Source organism: Cheilinus undulatus, linkage group 9 (assembly GCF_018320785.1).
Source record: "Cheilinus undulatus linkage group 9, ASM1832078v1, whole genome shotgun sequence".
Classification (NCBI taxonomy): Eukaryota; Metazoa; Chordata; class Actinopteri; order Labriformes; family Labridae; genus Cheilinus; species Cheilinus undulatus.
The window spans coordinates 11,346,220-11,368,902 of record NC_054873.1 but is presented as its reverse complement, the minus strand read 5'-3'; the positions used below and the strand labels follow the sequence as shown (position 1 = coordinate 11,368,902).

Below are 22,683 nucleotides of genomic sequence, written 5' to 3'. Positions count from 1 at the left end.
TAAGGGGAACTTGATGCCATCTGCCCGAATGTTCTTGGCACACACACTAAAACATACACACACAATGACACACAGTGCGATCTGTCTCCTAATCCCTCAGATGCCCCCAAAGGGTTTGACTCGCCAGCTGCCACTCAAACACACAAATACACACTAACAGTGGAATGTGAATTTTTATATCACAGCGCTCCTCTCCTGTGGGAGTGGACGGAGCCGTAGAGAAAGCACGGCAGTGAGACAGGCAGACAGATGTGGTGGACAGACAGCTGTGTGATGGTGGTCATGATTCAGACAAACTAGCTGAACATGGGCTGTATACAAATATACAAATGGGCTGTATTTACTATTTAATATGTTGGTCCATCACACTTAAAAGCTCGCCATGTGACTCTACTGTTTATGTATTTCTGGTCTGGTCCTCAGCTTCGATGGCTGAGCTAAAAACAAGCTACAGCAATATGGATGGATATGAATGTGGTGTGCCTCATGGTAAAGGCCTCATCCTGGGCAAAAGAGAAAAAAAGATTGAAAACAGCTGCTCTAGTCCAGCTCTGGACTGGGATATTTTCCTAGCCCTGCCTTAAGCCTCCTACAGACTGCATTTTTAGCAATCGTTCAAGTTGTTGGCATGCTACACTGTGCAACCTGAATGTAATATGACATTAAGTTTGATGTGTGCAGACTGTGTGGTGACAACTCCTACTAAACGCCGCTGCAATGCAGGCTATGAAGTACGCCGATATGCAAAAAATAAATGGCATCAGTGTGCATCATCTATGTAAGGCGCCAGTGTCGTGGTAAATTGTAGTTGTAATTTTAGCATTCATATGCTTAGAAAAATATATGAGATCAAGAATTTTCTCCCAGTTGGAATCCCACAAACTTCTGTGTTTTGGCATTGTCTCCATTCTAATGCTAACTTGTTTGTCTGTACGCGCCAATTTCCTTTCTTTTTGCATTCCTATTGGTTGGTTTGTTGATGCAGGTCATAGCAGCGGTCACATTGTGAGATGGTTATCCTAAATTTCTGACACCCTCAGAATTTTGTCCCTGGTTACTTTTGGTCACAAAGCCATGACAACAGTCATCTGTTAATCTGTCTTACAGTGTGACGTAGGACTACTGTTTTATAGCCATGACAATGGAAATTGCACAGCCCAAATCGCACAACAAGATGTAAATTTCTCCTTTGCTCATTTGCAGTAATTCACTAACAGTTGAAGAACTAGGTGCAGTGCATTTAGAAAGTCATCAGACTCCATTCACTTTTCTCAGTTATGTTATGTTGCAGTCTGAGGCTACAGTCATTGAGATTTATTTTTTTCCCTTTTTAATGTACACCCAGTATCCTATAACAACCAAGTGAAAACCGTTTTTTAGACATTTTTGCAAATTTATTAAAAACAAAAAAATTGAAAAATATCATTAACAGTGTTCAGACCCTTTGCAACAATACTTGAAATGTAGCTCAGGTGCCCCTGATTTCTCTGGATCATTGCAGAAAGGTTTCTACAGCTTGACTGGAGTCCAACTGTGGTAAATTAAACTGATTGGACATGATTTAGAAAGGCACACATCTCTCTGCAGAAGGCCTCACAGCTGACAATGCACATCAGAGCTAAAACCCAAGCCATGAGGTCAAAAGAACGACCTGCAGAGCTCAGAGACTGTTTTGTTAAAAGCACAGATCTGGAGAAGGCTACAAAAATTCTGCATGACTGAAGGTTCCTGAGAGCACGGCGGCCTCTATGATTCTCAAATAAAAGAAGCAGGATGGAAGCCTTCCCTTAGGAGACTGAGACGTCCATCCAGCCACTCTGCCATTAAGCCCAAACTGGTGGAGAGCTGCAGTGGTGGTTGTCCTTCTGGAGCTTTGTCCCATCTCCACACAGGACCTCCGGAGCTCAGTCAGAATGACCATCGAGTTCTTGGTCACCTCTCTTACTAAGGCCCTTCTCCCTCGATTGCTCAGTTTGGCTGGGCAACCAACACTTAGAAGAGTCTTGGTTGTGGCAAATGTCTTTCATTTGAGAATTATTGGGTCCTGAGTTTAGATTATTGAGAATTTCTTTCTTTTTTTTTTTTACTGTATCATCAGGCTGCAACACAACAAAATTGAAAAAAGTGAAGATGGTCTGAATACCTTCTAAATGCATGGTAAGTAGCAAACTTCATTATCTACTTATTTGATGGTCACTACCTTCATGGACTTGTAACCAACCTACTGTCTGATTTGTGCTTTCTACAGTTATAGAGATGAAAACAATTACAGACATTAGCTTCAGGAAAAATGTGTATTATAAGATGTGCTATTAAGACAATGCTTGATAGAGTCTAACATGATTATCAATGATGTCTGATCCCAAACATACTGCATTACAAGTATGCTTTAGAGATGTCATATATGCATGTTTTCTTCTTACCTTTGAATTGTCCTCCAGGTCCTTGTTGTTTAACAGGGCGTGGTTGGTCCTGAACACAATCCAGTCAAACAGCGCGCTGTACAGTGACTTGGCCATGGAGTCCCTCACCGTGCCTGCCTACACACACACACACACACACACAAAAAGAACACGTCAGCCTCTTCCCGATCAGAAACATCTGGATTCCTTAATCTGAAGCAGGAGTCCACTTAATGTGTTTTATCACTTTCACTCGCAGCCGTCCTGGAGGAACTCTCCTCGGCTGCTCAGGCATTTTTATTTGACAGTAGAAGTGTTGCTGTGGTGGCCCACAAGTGTTAAATTAGAAGAACACTTATGCAACCAATAAGGCCCCGCCATTCTTTGTAAAGTTATTTCATTATAGCTGTGTTTCTCTTGTTACATGTGATAGAGATGTAAAAACTGCTAGTTGTTTAGGCCATCCTGCTTGGATCACAGCATGGCGGTATGAAAAGATAGGCATTATAACATCCTAAAACCTGCGGCTTTATATATGGAGTCCCTTTTACCAGATAAGTGTTCATGTCTGCATACACAGTTTGTGATTGAGTGTCATTTCAGCTGTCAATCTGGCAGTGCTGTGTCCAGTGGACGATCAGAGTGGAGGGAACAGCATGGGGGGACAACACACTAATTCAGTTAAACCCTTCAAAGGTGCAGTCAGCAAGCAGCAAGGCCAAGAAAGTGCTACAACAAACCCTAATACAGAGTACCTGCGTCTGCATTACAAATTAACTTTAAAATAGAAATCTAAAGTTTCATATTTTTCTCATCCAAAGCATGGAGCCAAGAAGGAAATCACTGTGGCTGCAAGCCATCTAGTGGGAGGACGAGCTTTGTTCCCAATAAGATCCAAAATCCAAACATGTGTCTGTAGTCACCACTTCATTACAAGTAACTTTAACATGACTTTCACCATACTGCATTAACTTTAAATCGTCATGTATAGAGAATGTGGTTTTATCTTTTACTAGGCGATTTAAACTTGGTAGCAAAAATGCTCTGTGCGGGCAAGACAAGTTCTTCTACACCAAACTCATCAAACCATGTCTTTATAGCCCTTGCTTAGTGCACCAGGCACAGTCATGATGGAATAAAAAAAGGGCCTTCTCCAAACTGCTGCCACAAAGTTGGAAGCAGAGCATTGTCCAGAATGTCTTGGTATGCTGAAGTATTGGGATTGTCCTTCAGTGGAGCTAAGGGGCCTAAACCAAACCCTGAAAAACAGACCCAGACCTTTATCCCTCCTCTAGCAAACATCACAGTTGGCACGATGCAGTCAGGCAGGTAACGTCCTCCTGACATCCGCCTAACCCAGAATCGCCCATCTGACTGCCAAACAGAGAAGCGTGATTTGTCACTCCACAGAACACGTTTCCACTGCTCCACAGTCCAGCGTCCATGCGCTTTACACCACTACATCCGATGCTTGGCATTGGACTTGGTGACCACGGAAATCCATGGCATCATTGTCTTGCTGGAAAACAAATCTTCGCCCAAGCTTTATTTCTCTTGCAGATGGAATAAGTTGTCCCCTAGGATTTTATATGTTTTGCCACTTGAATTCTATCCTCCACCTTGGCTGCTGAGAAGCATCACCACAGCATGATGCTGCCACCACCGTGCCTCACAGTGGAGTGCAGTGTTTGGTGTCCCTCAAACATAGCATAACTGAACTCCGGGGGATGTTCAGTGCCTTGGAATTTTTTAATATCTATCCCCTGACTTATCCCTTTTTAATAACATTCTCTTGAGTTGCTTGGAGTGTTCCTTTGTTTTCATGGTGTAATGGTAGCCAGGAACACTGATTAACCAGTGACTGGACCTTCCAGTCAATCACTTGAGACACATTCACTGCGCTCAGGTGGTTCCTATTTCACTTATTTTGAACTTTCTAGCACCAAATAGCTGGACTTTAAAGTCCAATTCAACCAATAAACTCATCATTAAATATACTGAACTTAAATTAACAAGTTGATTCTACTGAAGTTATTATCTATTAGTTATTTTTTCTAATGTGGGTAGGCTAAAATTAAGTCTTGTAACTCCTATTTAAAGTTTTCAATGAGGAACAAAGGCTGGGAATATATCTATATGGGCAACTCATAAAAAATATGTTTTTCTTAGCATATATTGTTATCAAGGAGAATTGGCTTAAAATAATCAATTCAGGACAGGTAAAACTTTTGAAAATCACCATCTTGGCTCTTCATCTTGGTCATGGGACAGACTTCAGAAACAAAGTTTCTCTTTGGCCAGATAAATACGATATCAAAATATCACATTTGCCCTGTGACACATCCTCTTGTAGGAAGAAAAGGAAAAAACACAACAGAAAAAGTTCAAAAGTTCAGAAAAATTTTCCTGAAAAAGTTATTTGAAAGCTTCCTGAAACAAAGACCGGCACTGACTGACTCCACTGAAACATGAAAACTAAATTAAGCTGACCTGAGAGTTTTAAATCAATTACATATGAGCAACAGAAAAACTGTCCGTTCCTGTCAGAGGACTTTGTGGGACACTGTGAACCGGATCAAGGTCTGCGTGAATCGCTACCACATGCAGCTAGCAGCCGTGATGAAGCAGAACCTGGGTTTTAAAAGCTGCCTCTTCATTCCTGCATTATTGATTGTTTCGGGATATATTTAGCTCGTGCGCCTGTGACGTCCCTGCTCCCACAATGTTATGCAAGATTGTTATGAATAATAAAACGTTTGAAGAAGAATCAAGATTTAAATGCTCCGGCAGGAACTCAGGGGATTAGCTGATGTGATGTGCGAACATTTGACATGCTCAGCGAGCGTGCGATGTCTCCGTGTTTGCCATGTAATTTAATTATTCAACACAATGGCACCAGTTAAGAAAGAGCGAGGAACATCGCTGGAAGCTAAAGGGTTGAAAATATTTGACTGGGGGGCCACCCACGAAACTGACAAAATAATTAGCACAACTTTATCAGGGACTTTGGAAAACTGTTGAAGGCCTCGGCTGTTAAACCTCCAGTTTGGGAGGATAAAACTGCAGAGCTGATGTTGTTGTTTAGTTCTTTCTTCTGTCTCTTTCTTTTTTTTCTCCTGAAAACCACAGGAGGTGTGAAGCACCAGCATGAGCTCACGCTGCACGTGGCCCTCTAGCTTCCTCGCTGCAGGATATTTTGTGTGTGTGAGCGTTTCACCACAATATGTCAGGCTGCATGTGTTTCTAATCTGTTTTATGTAGTTGTTTATCTATTAGCCTAGCACATACCTCCATGTCTATACGTGTATCTATGTGATGCATTTTATAGGAGATGACTCTCCTCTCTCACTATGTGGCCTTAAATGAGAAACAGCCTAAAGTATGAATGCAAAGAGGATGAATGAGCGTCTGATCACTCACATCCTTTTCCTCGTGTCTGTCTTCAAACAGGAAGCAGGAAGCGGTGCAGTCAGATTATCTATAGCCACATCAAAAATTTAAAATAAGAAAAACTTATCTTGACAGACAGGGCCTCACTTTACTCACGCACACTATAATGGACTCATATAGGCATGTTTAGATTATGTTTTCAGTTCTCAAAGCCAGGCCTGACAAAGTTAAATCTGCACCTAGCTTTTTTAGAGAAACAATCCAACAGATTGTTGTCTTTTTTATTGATAGCTTCTGGTGTATTTCTCTCTCAGTGCAGCCTACAGCAGTAGATCTCCACTGGTCTAGAGCTACTGGACCCACAAGGCCTACTTAATGACTGGTTTTGCAAGATGGATGTGCCTGATGACAGACGTGGAGTCTGGCCGATCCATCTGCCTTGCAAGGTTAGAAAAATATTAGCTCATTTTGATGGAAGTAACACATCTCGAAAAAGTAGGGACAGGGCAACAAAAGGCTGGAAATGTAAAAACATTAATTTAATGAAAAACAGCTGGAGGAGAATTTAGCAACTAATTAGGCCAATTGGTACCATGCCAGTAACATGACTAGGTACAAAAGGAGCTTTTTAGAGAGGCAGAGTCTCTCAGAAGTAAAGATAGGTAGAGGTTCATCAATCTGCGAAAATCTGTGTCTAAAAGCTGTGGAACAGTTTCAGGAAAAATGTTCCTCAGTGTACTGTAAAATGGCAAAGACTGAATATCAAACCATCTATGGTGCATAATATCAACAAAAAATTCAAAGAATCTGGAGAAATCTCTGTGTGCATTAACCTGACACGCCAGATGGATTTGTTTTCACACATCCATCTGGAAAACCTCCCATAGACGGTGTTTGGGAAAGGGCAGAGCCTTTGAAAAAAAAAAACGTGGAGGGTGATTGGATGAACGTTCTGTGTGTCACATCTTTACGGGCCAATCAGAACAACAAAGTACGTGACATCATGGGTGTGTGCCGATACCGAGGAGTAAACTTCATAGAGAACTGCATAACGCTAACATTCTTCTTTTAATGAAGAAATGTCGCCAAGTTCTGATCAAACTGACGCTTTAGCAGCATCCACGTTAATCTCATCCACCATAACTGCAGCAGCCTATTGTCACTGCTTGCTTGCGTCACGACTCTGCCGCGCCCAAAAGTACATCCTCTTTCTCTCGATTGGTCCTGTCGCTTTCCTCCAAGGCCCAGTCTGCTCAGATGGGAGTTTTGCGAGATGGATTCACCAGTGAGAAACACAGAAATGGGCAAATATATCTGCTTTGCAAGGTTATGTGTGCATGGGACAGAGCCAATGGTCAAAATTTGGTGCTCCTGATCTTTGGGTCCTAGGGCGGTACTGCATTAAAAACAGGCATGATTATGTCCTGGTAATCACTGCATGGGCTCCAGATCACTTCCAGAAATCACCCAGTTCACTGAGTCATCCACAAATGTGAAGTTAAACGCTGCATCATGCAAAGAAGAAGCCATATGTGAACATGATCCAAAAACGCTGCCGTCGTCTCTGGGCCAGTACTTATTTAAAATGAACGAGGCAAAATGGAAAACTGTTCTGTGGTCAGATTATTCCGAATCTGAAATTCTTTGTGGAAACCACGTACTCCATGTCCTGCAGACTAAAGGGAGCGAAACCATCCAGCTTGTTATCAGTGCACAGTTCAAACTCCTGTAGCTCTGATAGTATGGGGTTGCATTAGTGCCTATAGCATGACCAGCTTGCGCATCTTTAAAAGGACTATCAATGCTGAAATGTATGTAGAGGTTTTAGAGCAACATATGCACCCATTAGGGAAGTGATGCTCCTCGTATTCGCCCCATAATATGGCAGTTCAGGGGTCACAGTTTGGAGCATATAGTCACGTGAGGAATACCTGGGAACTATTTAAAAATAAAAAAAAAGAAAGGAAAACAAATGTGACCTTATTTACTGCCTATTCAGGTGGCTAAACACCCCTAAGTGTTTGTTAACGGCTACTAAACAACCAACAAAGAAGAGGAAGAAGCAAACGAAACAAAACACACAAAGAAGAAAAGCTTGCTCCTGTAGATAGAGCTACAGACCAAATCAGGAGATATTGGGCTATCCTCTGTGCTGCTTTTTATTTAGCATTTCTTTAATTTTCCTCTTTTTTGTGTCATGTTAAATACATCACAAGCTGTACTCGAAGTCACAGATAGTTCTCACTGACACTAGATGGAACAAACTATAAACCACCCTAATGTTAGTTTAAAAAAATAAAAATGATAACTAAGGGAAACCTAGAATTATAAATCTGGGACCTCAAACCCAACCCATACCGAACCCTGACCGTGAACCGTTACATCCCTAGCTCCCATCCAGTACATTCAGCAAGACAGTGCTAAACCAGATACCGCATCCTTCACAACAGCATGGCTTAACAGTAGAAGAGTCCGGGTCCTGAACTGGCCTGACTGTAGTCCAGACCTTTCACAAAAAGAAAACATTTGGATGTTTTATAAAATGAAAGATCCATCAAAGAATACCCAGGACTGCTGAGCAGCCAGACTCCTACATCGGACAATAATGGGGTCAGGTTGTTATCTCTAGCGGGGGCTAGTGTAGCAGCGAAACTAAAGGCTTTGAATTACTTCAGCTAAACCATGCCAACAATATCCCAACTATTATTATGCCGCAGCTGTCACTGGTCAACCACAGGGCTGACATACAGTGACCAAAATTCATGGTAATACACTCATGGCCAGTTTAGCGTTTGTTAGTCAAATAGGCTGGTTTTTGGTTTATGGGAGGGAGCTGGAGTACCTGGAGAGAACCCCCCTATTCACAGGGACAACATGTAAACTCCACACAAAGATCCTGTCTGACTGGGACTCAACCAGGAACCTTCTTACTCTGAAGTGACAAAGCAGTGAATGCAAAAAGAGGAAGATAAAAATGAGTGGAGTCACAAAGCCTTGGTAAAAAGACATACTCTGTTTTTCAATCTGTCAATTCTGAGTCATGACGACTGCTTGTTCAATGGAAATACACAAAGTAAAATCAGATAATAGAAAAATAGAAATATGCCCAAAATAAAGGAATACATGAGAAAAATTGAAGGACAGATTCAACAAATCTTGTCATTTTTGTGACTCATTCAGCGTAGCCACAAAAGCACTTGAACATCCTTGAGTAAAACTGAAAAACATCTACAAACTCCACTTCACATTCTGACCTCCTTACTGCTCGCCAAATTTCCCCCGCTTAAATACTGAACGACTTTGACTCATTATAAATCTGAAAACAAAACCAAGAATTCAAAAGTGCATTCCACCTGACTCAACCAGAGCCTCTTCCAGAGAATTCAGAGGTCTTAGCGGTCGAGAGAAAGCCAAACTTCTACTCTTCAGCTGGAGAGGTTCAGCAGGTCAGACTCCTCGCCAAATCTCCCCATCTCATCTGAGGGTGGATGGGACGGTTGCCCAACACACTTTCTCCAACAGTTTTCATCCAAATAGGAAGAAATGATTTCTGAGAAGAAGCAGCAACATTTGCCAGGGTCTTTTTTCAGAGCTTCCTTTGTATAAAAACAGGCGTGTTATGGATTCCACAGGTGGCCCCAGCTTGCTCCCACGGCCCTCAGTCAGACAGGGCGGGGCTTCACTTTCACTGCTCTCATATAGTGTGACTGTGTGAGGGTGCTCTGACACGTCTATGTTCAAGAGGATCAGCTTGACTGATAAAGAAAGGTGGAAACAAAGAAAATCAGAGTTTGATAGTAGAGAGTGTTAGGGTTTGCTATAGCTTGTAATTCAGATCAGTGTCCAGGGAATGCAGAGCAAGTACACCACAGGGCTAGACTTTAGGTTCCTCTCCTAGCACTATTCAAGACTATATCTGTGTGCCTTCAGTCCCAGTATCCAGTCCCAGAAGGCTTTAAGAGAAGTTCACAGAATGAACCAGGAAGGAAACTTTTCACAGCTTTTCTCCCTCATTATTTGAACCTCACCCATGAAACCAAAATAGTGGTTTACTATTCAGTAAAACCTTCAGCTGTTCAATTTTCATCTGATCCAGACACAAATTTTGAGTTGCCAGACTCATTTGCTACTCATGCCTGATTGTGCATCATTTGTCAGGCAGTGTACAGGGGGACATGATGGCCTAACCATGGCCCGATCAGCTGCTCCTGGCCTGTCAGATGGATTTTGGCATGTTTGGTATTTTGGTTGTACGACTGCATGGAAAAAGCAGGAATGCCTTTGGATTTGCCTATCCCCACTGAGGTTAATAAACCAGCAGGAGACCAGCCTACCTGTGGACCTCCAGCTGACATGGAACATTTATTATTTAGCTGCTAGTCTCTCTGTGAGTGAGAGAGAGATGGATGGAGCAGTTGTGTTGCTGTTTGTGGCTATCTGAAACCTGAAAATGAGAGTATAGATCTGACTTCAACCCTCGTGTGTGAAACATTTTAAAGAAAGCTTTATTGACATTTAGAATGTTCTGACTTCACTCATACGGTGTGAGCACTCACTAACCATCTGTGTTGGGGTTGTGAAGGCATAGAAGGAGATGAGGAAAAAGAGGAGGTAGATGCAGAAAGAGAAGAAAGAAATGAGGTAGTCACAGAGAAAGAAGAGAGGGAGATGCAAAGAAGATACAGTATGCAGAAATAGTAGAGGGAGATGGGGAAAAAGAAGAGGTAGATCCAAAAGTGTCATGAGGTACATTGATGCAGAAAGAGAAAAGGGAGAAGTAGAGTGGAGAGAGATGCAGAGAGAGAAAAAGTAAGAAGGAGAAAATGGGGAAATGCAGAAAGAGAGAAGGTGGGGGCAGAGAAAGACAGAAAAGGGAGATGCAAAAAAGAGAAAAGAGGGAGATACAGAAAGAGTGAACAGGGAGATGCAGAAATAGAAAAGAGGGAGATGCAGAAAGAGTGAACAGGGAGATGCAGAAATAGAAAAGAGGGAGATGCAGAAAGAGTGAACAGGGAGATGCAGAAATAGAAAAGAGGGAGATGCAGAAAGAGTGAACAGGGAGATGCAGAAAGAGTGAACAGGGAGATGCAGAAATAGAAATGAGGGAGATGCAGAAAGAGTGAAGAGGGAGATGCAGAAAGAGTGAACAGGGAGATGCAGAAATAGAAAAGAGGGAGATGCAGAAAGAGTGAACAGGGAGATGCAGAAAGAGTGAACAGGGAGATGCAGAAATAGAAATGAGGGAGATGCAGAAAGAGTGAACAGGGAGATGCAGAAATAGAAAAGAGGGAGATGCAGCAAGAGTGAACAGGGAGATGCAGAAATAGAAAAGAGGGAGATGCAGAAAGAGTGAACAGGGAGATGCAGAAATAGAAAAGAGGGAGTTGTAGAAAGAGTGAACAGGGAGATGCAGAAATAGAAAAGAGGGAGATGCAGAAAGAGTGAACAGGGAGATGCAGAAATAGAAAAGAGGGAGTTGCAGAAAGAGAGAAGAGGGAGATGCAGAAAAAGAGAAGGGAGGGGGGATGCACAAAGAAAAAGAGGGATATGCAAAAACAGAGAGGAGGTAGATGAAGAAATACAGAAGGGGGAGGCAGAAAAAGAGAAAAGATGAGGATGCAAAGAAGAGAGAAGAGGGAGATGCAGGAAGAAAGAAGACCGACATGCAAAAGGGTGGTGAGGTATGTAGATGCAGAAAGAAATCATTGGGCAGGTCAGCTCTTGTATCCATCGTAAAACTTCTTTAAGATTGCTATAATGTCAAACACAATGGTCACTATATGTGAAAAATTAGCAGTAATATATTATTAGCAGGTAAGATGATAAATAAATAGAGCTGCAGTCTAATTGTAATTACAGCATGTGAAGTTAAACTGCCCTTAGATCTACTTGAACATTTCTAATAAAGATAGTAGATGTAAAAGTGATTTTGGCAGATGAAGTATTTGTGAACAGGTGGGTTCACTGCAGCAGGCGACTGATATTATTTTCAGTAACCGTGCAAACGGATCATTCTAGTGTGAGCATTAGCTACAATAATGCCAATGAAAGAAAGGGAATTATAGCAATTCAAGTTAAACAGTTGGGAACATACTTTTTCTGTTTAAGTATGATTGACAGTAACTCATTTTTGCAGCACTGAAATGATCTATCAATCTGTTATTACAGTCTTAATGTTGAGAGGCATGACTACAAAAATAGCAGAAAATCAAACTATTTTCTTCTCTTAGTGCATACATTCAGGGCTTTCCCTTGAAGATTATTTTCTAGCTTTCCTTTTTTATGTGGAGTGACTTTCAGAGATTAAAAAGTCATTGCCTCTTTCTTTCCTTGTGCATTTGTAGGATTTACCTGACAGATAAGAGCATCAGTGACAGACAGGAGGGAACTTCCATGGTATGACACCGGGACCTGAGCAACAGGGTTTATCGTAGCTGCTGGCCCTGATCAAGATTACGTTTTGATCTTATAACTGGTCCAGAAAAAGGCCTAAATGTGTTAGAAATGTGTGTCTGAAGGAGAAAAAGACACAGAGACAAACAGAGACAGACTAATGATCTGTCTTTGGCTTGTTTCTGTATATTCCAGTGGAGGTTGCACATTCCTGAGACCAGACCACATTACTGGGAGGATGGGGGGTGTGAGAGAGGGAGCAACCATTGTCGGGCTAAACTAATTCTTAGATTATGCAGGGGGTGGAAGTTGCTATCTAGGTTTAGCATTTCTTCCCTCAAAGAAAAAGCCCTGCAGACATGAGCAGAGCGCACATTTATCTCTGAAAATGCTAAATATTAATATCCACACGCTCAATCATAGACGACACAGCGTATGTAGGTCAGCTGAGGTACCCAGAGGTAAAACTGTGAGCGCAGGGGGGCTGTGAGGACAGAGTGAAGTCGGCGTGTGTTTGACTTGACAGGAAATCGGAAGTTGCAGAGGAAGAGACCCCCATCAAAAGAGCCTTAGAGAAGGAGGAGGGGGCCGGGGAAGTGCCACAACAAACTCCAGACTTGCATGCAAACACAAACACAGATTCCCCCCTACAGCTGACTCCAATATGCTATTTACAGACTGATTTACTCAAACCATGACACTGCTGAACCTTCATAGGCTGTTTTTACCTTTGGTGGAGAAGAACAGCAAAGTGTAAAGTTGCTTTTAGAAAACACAAACTAATATACTCATGATCCTTGATTAGGACAACTGGTCAACTGCTAATTAACACAGATATCAATCAGCCAATTGGTCTAAATGTACTGATTCCTGCCCTGTGATTGGCTGATTAGATATTTGGGTCAATAAATGATCAAACAAGTGTACCTAATAAAGTGACCGTGAGTGTTTTTGAGGTAGTAATACTTATAGACATGGGTGTTTTTATGTATTTTTTCTTAATTGGTGTCATTATTGAATCAAAAGAGACTAAACTAATTGGTCAACAGACTGAAATTTGAATGAAAAGAAAAAAATAAAATACTGGGGGGAGCAAGTACATTTAATTTAACCATAATAAAATGTTGCTCATAAATGGGGAAATTATGATTAAAAAATACATTAAAATGCAGAGATATTTTTAAAAATTACACATTTATTGCTTGCCTAGCTGGTTAAAGGGGTCCCTGTGTTGTATTCTTTCTGGGGGCCCTAAATCCCTAGCTATGCCCCTGCTTGTAGAAGATGTTATAGTGATGCATCTTTGCTTCATGTTGCTGTGGTGCAGTGGTTCATGAAAGCATCACCTCAGCCAGTTTGTACGGTACGATGAGCCTCTCCCCGACTGTCACCGTCTTCCTGGTCGTCAGCGCTTCTAGCAGCATCTCCTCTTTCACCTACAGCGGACAGAAAACACAGAGTCAACAATGAGGTTTTACAGGCTTAAATGACGTTAGAGCAATGTGTCACTTGTTTTCATTATGCAGGGCCAGTTTTGCTTACCAGTTTGCTTGCCAGTGCTTCTACTTCTTATCATGCTACAGATCACCATGGCATAGTGTGATCAAACTACACTCAGAAGATTTACAAGATTTTATCCATACCACTCATCCCTAATCAACCCATCTAAATCTTTTTAGCCAATGTGCTGCTTTTAACTACCATAGCGGTCCAAGATTAGCACGCTAACTCTCCTCTCTGTGCTCACACCCTCTATCATCTATACGACCTTGCATGCAAGTCCACTCTGACGTTAAACTTGTCCCCCCAGACGCACCAGTGATGACAGGGCCACACTGGGAGAAGCAGATGTCACCGCACACATCTCCTTCATCTACGGGGATTACGGGATTGGCCCAAACAGCTGCTGCTGAGACCACATGTGTGCGTTTGTGTGTGGATACTTTGTGTGACTGTGTGATGTCTTCATGTACCAAAGGACAGGGTGTTAATGTTCTGGTTAATGCCATTATGGATCTGGTTCTGTTAACCGTCTCTTTTGTGAAGGCTTTGACATAAACAGAGGAGGGAGGACAGGAGGAGGGCGGCCTGTGTGTATACATGTTAGTGAGTGTGTGTGTGGGAGTGGGTCTGTGGGGGGGGTGGCATAATCAGACTTCATTTCACACTGGCTGATAATCCTTCGACTGAGAGCAAAGCCTATTCTGCAGCCTGGTGATTGGTCTTTAGCCGGTACATTTCCATGTATTAGTCGCTTGGTAACAGGCTTGCTGCTCCGTCTACGATCACTGCTCTAATGCCATAATACACACACAATACATATGCAATACACACAATACACACAAGTTTGTAAGCAGTGGCTGTGGGTCAGTGATTCTGTTGTCAAATTAACCAGTCTTGTTGAATCTCTGTTTGTAAATCTTCAGCTCTGACAGATGCTGCTCGAACTGCACAATTCACCGCTATTCATGGCTTATTCCAGATGTAATGCTGCTGCTGCCTCATTATTCTCTGTGCACATTTATGAAGACTTTACATTTTGGATTTCTGACAAGATCGTTGTGTATCTGCTGTTAGAATTCCCATTAAAGTTTAAATATTTTGCTTGGAATGTGGAAGGAAGGAATGCTTTAAAATAGTCAGGAGTCTTCATGAGAATTTTTGGGGATATGTTAGGATATACTTTGGATTATTTCATCTGAAGTCTTGGAGGGATTTGCTCTGACAATTTATTTTTTTTCATGTGAAATTGGGGGAAATATTTGTGGATATTTGGGAATTTGGGAATATCTTTTAATATCTTAGTATTTTTCCCTGGAAATTTGGTGGAATTTATTTGAAATTTCTTGGCAAATTGTTGTGAAATATTGGGTGGAATTTGCTTGAAATTTTGAGGAATTTTCATTAAATTATTTGTGAAATTTGCATTTAAATCCTGATGCTTCTTCAGAAGGTTTGAAAAAGTCCTAAAATGTTTTTAAAATATTTTAAAAATATTTTAGGATTTTTTTTATGTTAAAGAATTTTCACATACATTTTGGCAAAGTCTTTGGAATTTGGGTAGATTTTTATGTTTTGGGAATCACTAGTAACTTTTAAAGAAATTTTCCAGGAAGGAGATTTTTTTTGTGGAAATTTTATTTCAAGTTCTTGAGGTCCATCATAAGAACCAGCAGGTGGTAGCTCTAGTTTCTCATGTTTTAACCCTAAATATTACCATTACTTTTAGCAGAAACACATATATTTTCCTTGATGTGTAAAAAGTCCTATATTAGATTTCCCACTGACATCTGAGAACTTGTCCCATAAGGCCAATGAAGAATTAGCAGTGCCTCATGTTCACTGATAAGGTTCACAGAATAAAATCCTGTCAGGACTTTATCAGAGTGTATTCGTCTATATCAGCTTATGATAAATGAACAAAACATTTGGACTGGAATGTCCTCAAAAAGACTCAAATATTTCAGTCCAAGAGGCTGTTTTTAGCATTAATACGGTCAACAAATTCAGGCCTTAGTGGGATTTGTTCTCACAGTAAGCCTCTCTCTCAGGAGCGATTAGCAGTTAGCACAGGAATGTTTCTTGTTAGGTCCGATCACTCAGCTCCACGGCTCAGAGGATCGAGCCTGTCAGCCGTCCGTCAGCTCCTGCAGGCTCAACTTCCTCTTCCAGGTCCACCTCCACAGGAAAGAGGAAGTCCCATTGAGTTTAGTCCCCATTCAGTCATCAGTCCACACATGTGCCAATCAGATCTCCAAGACAGGAGCTTCACACCACTTTGGCACTGTTACAGTGAGGGGCGTCCCATCCTGACTAAAATATCCCTGTTTTAAATCTGGTCTGAATCATTCATTGGATTCAGACGCATATTAAGATCTCACTCAGAGTCTGTGTGTGTTTGCACTTGACCTGAACTTTCCCTGCAGCCTTGTATGACTCACAGAACTGCATTCAGGAAACCACAACATCCTTTCAAGCCCTGTATGTAAAGGTTCTTAAAATACAGTTATGCATCATCAAGAGAAAGTAAGAGCTAACCCTTATGATGGCGCCTGTCTGGTCCAAAAAGAATGTCAGTGGGCGTAAGGCATCAAGAAAATTCAATTTTAGTAAAAATTTAAATATATTTTCAGTTTTGTAACTGTTTACATGCTTAAATGGCACTGGGATATGAAAAGCAGCTGTACAAGTATGTAAAAACATCTTTTAGCTATAAAAAAATTATGTTTGAATACTCTCATTACATATAACACAGCTGAAACTCTTGCCTGTTTTTAAAAAATGCCTGGAAGTAAATTTGTTCCTTATTGGTGATTCCTAACATGGTTTGCATCTGACCTTGTCTAATGTAAACCTTAGCTGGGTTGTGGATCTGTTTCTATTATCAGAAATAGGGATGTTTGCATGAATGCATTAATCACAGTGAGGTTAAGATCCCAAATTTAAGCATTACACTTATTTCAAACTCATTAGTATTGTGCATGTTATAGAGCAGCTGCTGGATGATACCCACAAAAGTGTCTTCCTACTGTCACAGTGATGGAAAAGAGGAACACCATTGCTACTTTGAATGTCTCATTTCACTCTTTGAGAAACTAGCTAAACAACTGGGTTACCTACACAGAGAAAGCAAATAAACCAGAACTCAAGTGCAAAAAATGCCATAAAGCCAGGCTTATCCGATATCAGCGAGTCATTTTGTACATGCACTCCTGCATTTTTCTCAGTGTTTAACACTATTAAACATTTGTCTCCTACCTCTAAGTCATGGTTTCAGACTACACCAGGGGTGTCCAAACTATAGCCCCGGGGCCAAATGCGGTCCAATTTTGACCGGCCCGCAGCAAATTCTAGAAACGAAATGAAATATGGCCCACATCTGAGCTTGTGCTTGACTGTATTATACTTCATAGTCTCATATCTAATTGGCATCCCCAAAAACCTGGAAATTATTGTCTATTTGCCTTCACAACCATTAAATTGAGTGTTTAGCATAAGTACAGACAGGCAATGGAGTCGAGCTCTGCCCCTAGCAGCTGATCTAATGTAAGCCCTTTATCAGCTGATGGCCAGCTGATTTGCTCTAAGCACACTACTGGCCAGTTGCACTCATGCTGCCTTATATAAACTGCTCTTGCCTGGCCATGCTCTGTCGCTCTCTCTGCAAGCTGTTCTTGCAACCTTCCTCCACCCCAGCTCCTCCTTTATCCTGCTTCTAACTTAATGCCATATACCTCGCCTTGTGGATATTAAAGTGGTGGATAAAGTGGATTTCTGACATGCTTGATATTTTGGTCACATGACTCCTGACAACTGCCACAGTGAGAGAAGAAGCAACACCTTTCTTGGCATTTTTTCCTTTGTAAACTGTCAGACAGCATCTTAATTCACCATGACAACAGCAGGACTCACTCCCAGACCTGTCCTGCATTATCCATACATTACTGTTACCTTAAATCTTCGTGTAACTAAACATTGCGTTAATGCCTCCTTTCTGAAATGTCCATTTTTTTTTAAAAAGTCTCAAATTTTTGTAACAATAAAGTTAAAAAAAAAAAAAAAGAAATATGTCCTGAGTTTCTGGTGTAAAGTTTTTATGCCTTTGGTACAAATCTGTTTGTTATAAAGTTCTCTCCAATAACGTTTTTAATAGATTTTTCTTATAAATAAAATGCTTCACATTTGTTCCACAAAATTACTCTTAAATCAAATGCACAACATTTAATTTTTGCTTAAAGAGGTTTATAGAGCACAACATAACAAAAAAATTAGCTTGGGGTTCCATAAAATAGCATGAGATCATGGGAGTTGTCTTTATTGATGAAAACAGCCCACACAAATGCTAAAATGAGTCTGACTAAGAATAAACCACAGTCAATGATGTTTTATTCAATCTAATCTTCACATTTTGATATCCTATTTAAATTAAATAGCTGAAAGTGATGCAAGCTTGAGTAAACTTTATGTCAATTTTCCCCACATTTTCTGACATATACTCCTCACTGCCCTCAAAGAGAGTCAACTGATAGACTGATATAAACTAGGAAATCTTTGGAATAATACAAGTAAACATCTTGAAAAGATGTTTTTAGATACTTGGATGCAATAGTGTTGTACACCATGACTACTTCTTCCAGGCAAAGTAAAAACTATCACTTTTAGAGTACTGAGCAGAACTTTTAGGTACATGTAGGCCAAAAATAGAGGCTGAAGTAAGGTGTTGATGTGGCAAAGCATCTGGGGGCACCTTTGGGCGGGAGGGAAAACTGACACAACCCCAGTCGTGCTCTGAATGTCCCTGCATTACACCAGGGGCACAGCAAAATACTCTGAATCTGAATAATCTGGAGAAATGACCAAAGTCCACACCTTTAGGGCAGAGTAAGGGGTGGATGTGGTGAGAAAGCATGGCCTACTGCAAAATCCCAGCATAATACACCATCATGTACTGGCTCCTGAGGTCTATGAATAAGCTATCCATTACAATAACGGTGTATTAGGATCACTCTAAAAATATTAAATGAATGAAAACGATCTGTCCGTTGTCAAGAAGGAACTCAAAATTCTCAAGTTTAAAACATCTTAAATTTACAAGAAAAAAATAGAAATTTTTTACATCAACAATCGGACATTTAAATGAAACAAAAATCTGGATTGGATTTTGACTTAACAATCTTGTAAAATTCTGATTTGAAAAAACTGACATTTTTGAGTTTCTAATGCTGACACTGAAGACTTATAAACTTGAAAATTTCAAGTTTTTTCTTGTAAATTTACAATTTTTTAAACACTGACATTCTGAGTTTGTTTCCCAGGAAATGTACAGCTTTATAATCTCACAAATTTAATTTTTTCAACAAATTTTGTGTAATGTTAACAGATTCTTGTTACTTTTTTGCTTTTAGGGAGGCCCTAATATGCCTTTGTACATTAGGTTTCTAATCCTACTTTATTTTCATTTTTTGAAGATATATGTACATCTAATTTTGACAGTGTCAGAGCAGACAGGGTTCTTTGCCCCCCCCCGACATCTTTGGCGCCCCCCCAGGTGTGCCCCAACCCCAGTTTTGGAACCACTGGCTTAGGGTACCATCCGGGCAGGTAGCAGGATTGCCATGAGTCCCTGGTCATGCTCTGGATGTCCCAAGAACCCTATAACTGATGCCGGTCTCTGGGTGTATAACCGCAGCTGAAAAGACCTAGTGTAGCACATCAGGCCCTGTGATGAATCCTTAGCACCCTGCATGCCTAAAACTTATGCACATGACTATATGTCTAGTTATCTGACTATTACAACACTCCCGTTCCCATCGTGTTCATCTGCACTGTTGCCAAACTGAAAACCTAATATGCCCTTAAAATGCTCGTTTGATGTCATTAAACTTGTTTTGGTTTCTTTCTTTCTTCATCTTCTCTTTTAAAAATATTTCGTGAGTCCTCGGGGACAAATAGTCGAAGCCTCTCCACCAACTAACAGACATCCAAATAAACTTGAACTTAAAACACGAAACCCCCCCCCCACCAAGCATGTGGCCAACATGTGGCTGGAGTCAGGTCACTGCCTCTCTGAACCTCTGGAGAGTCAAAGACTCTCCTCTCTGGATGTTAGAGAGGAACCTCAGCAGAGATGGCCTCAGTCATAACATCCCTGCTGTGCTGCTGACAGGAGTCTCCGGCACGCTCTGGACTTTGTTTTGTCAGCAACTCAACAAGGACGTCCGGCTAATCGTTGAGGTTTGCGAGAGGGATGGGGAAATGAGACCATCAGCCAATCGGAGGGTAAATCAGAACAGCATGTGGATGTTTGAGCTGTCCGCATTGATAGATGTGAGTATGTGTGTGTGGTCTGAACAAATTCAGCTCAGTCATTTGTAAACACGGTGAAGAGCTTTAACCCATACCAACAAACTCTTTCCTTTTTACCATGCAGACCTTAAAGAGTCCAAATAATGCAGCCCAAACCTGCTGATCAGACTAATAAGGGTATATAAGCTTAGTATGAAGTGCTTTACTGTTCACTTTCTGCAGCAGTATCAGATAACATCAGCAATCATCGTCTATCATCATCTGATGTATATGCCTCTAGGAACCCATGCTGACTTCTCAGTACTTCCAGTGTAGTCAACAGTTGGCCTTAGACGACTTCCAGCCAACTTCCTACTCTGTGCACTACTGACACAGCCCTATTAGGGACTTATGGAGCAGCCATAAGTTTACATCAAGAGGTCAGAGAAATTTGCCCCCAGTGTAGTGAAAATACTGCCATTTCTTGCTTCATTAAATCCCCAGAAGAGCGGTTGTTAATCTGTTTCTGGTGATTTTACCTGTAAGTTATAAGTAACATGGAGGCTTCACTCTGGCCCACTACAGCAGTAAGAGGCCCCCAAAAAGACACTGAATTTCTTGTGATTTACTTGTGCTTAATGGTTCTAAAATTTGCCATAATAACAGCACAATAATGCTGTTTTGTAGAAAGTGAAAAGTTAAGTTTGTCAGGTCTGCCCTCTAAAATAATTTCCTTGAAGCCCCTTCTGACGCTGTTTTCCCCCTACAGTGTCACAGTCATAAGGTGAAAAACTAGAGGGTGGCTTAACTTTAACTGAACTTTATTCACAGGAAAAAAAAGGCTGCAATGAAACAAACTAATCTGCCTGAAAATAAAGATTTGGACAGGAAACGTTTGTATTGTACAAGCAGGGATTAACAATAAATAGGGAACAGGCTGTACAAGAATCAGATTTACTAAAATACGTCACCTGAAAATTAAGAAACACAAAGTCTTTTACAACCAAAGTATGAATGAAAGGTTTACTTTAATCATTTAATGAGCCTGTATCTGTTTCTGATTAGTTTTTATGAAAAAGGGGTTTGGTAATAACAAAACAACATTAAGTGGCTCTTACCCTTAAAAGAACCAGATTAGGTCTGCCTTATGTGCATTTAAATGTTTTGTTTGCTTGCTTTATGTGTGTTTTGTTTATTTTTTATATGTTCTTCCTAATGCCAATATTATTCTTAATCTGTACCAATGAACCAAGGAGGGTGAATAATTGTTTGTACAAGCTTTTGCTTCAATTTAATTTAACCTTTATTACTAAAATGACAATATTTGATCACAAAAAGAGTTAAATTACGAGTTGACAGAAAATGTAAGCCATAAACCAAACAGGATATGATCCTGATCCATACAACACCCCAAGAAAGGCTTGATGCTAAAATGTGACAGAGCGTGTTTTTAAGGTCTATATGACCATTTTACAGAAATTGATACAAGATTGAATGATACAAGAATCTCTTGGCTGTCACAGGGATGCAAAATGTTTTTTTTTTTAATATTAGGACATTTGACTGTGATGACTTGAGATTTTTCAGTTATTTTGAGGAGTGCCTTGGCAGAACATAAGTTGAGAAATGTTGACGTAAAGCACTTTGTAACCTTAACAACATGAGGCGATATGATTCAATACGAGACAATTAGTTATCGCAGTACAAATGATACATTATGATCCAATCCAATGTGATACTATACTAAATGATGATGATATGACACAATATGATATGTACAGTGGGATACCATGCCATGCGCTGCAGTACAATATGATAGAATAGGTTATGGCACAGTACATAAAATGTAATACAATCCAAACCAATACGATATGAAAATGATACAAAATGATAGAATACAGTATAATAGGTTATGGCAAATGATACAATATGATCCGAGCAAGTATGATACGACACAATATCATACGTTACAAGACAATTTTGCATGATATGATCGGATACAATAAGTTATGGCACAGTACAAACATTGCAATATGATTCAGTCAAAGCTAATTTGATATAATAAGATACAAGACCATATGGCACAATAAGATATGATAGGATACCGCATCGTACGATATGTTACAATATGATAGGATAGGATAGGTTCTGACACAGTACAAACAATACAAGACAATCCAAACCAAAATGATAAGATACAAAATCATGCAATACAATAGGATACGATACGATACGACACGATACGATACGGCACGTAGGGTACGGTACTGCACATACAATATAAAAAGATGTTCAGTTTATATGAAGGATATGATACAATATTACACGATACGACACGATACGATGAAATTCGATATGATACGACACGATACGATACGATACGATACGATACGATTGGATACGATATGGCATGTAGGGTACGGTACGGCACATGTGATATAAAAAGATATTCAGTTTATATGAAGGGTATGATACAATATGATGTGATATGTCATGGAACACTAAGGTTCAGTACATTAAAATATAATATTATGGGATACAATAGGATATGGCACAGTACAAACAATACTATATGATGCGAAAAAATACAATACAATACAATACAAAAAGGAATGGCAAGGTAGAGTACGATACAAAACAATATGATAGAAATGGTTATGGCACCATACAAACATTATGATCTGAATCAATACAATAGGTTAAGAAACTGTAT

General features: G+C 40.4%; 1 protein-coding gene across 10 annotated transcripts in view; it reads right to left on the bottom strand.

Moving 5' to 3' along the window:
- LOC121514718 (unconventional myosin-IXAa-like) overlaps positions 1-22,683 on the bottom strand; it is a 228,594-nt gene that overhangs the window by 59,548 nt on the left and 146,363 nt on the right. For all 10 annotated transcript variants that reach the window (XM_041794962.1, XM_041794964.1, XM_041794966.1 and 7 more), the window contains 2 exons: positions 13,532-13,621; positions 2,424-2,540 (listed from right to left, as the gene is read on the bottom strand). In XM_041794962.1, the coding sequence (XP_041650896.1) occupies positions 2,424-2,540; positions 13,532-13,621 (207 nt within the window). The remainder of the gene's footprint in view (positions 1-2,423; positions 2,541-13,531; positions 13,622-22,683) is intronic.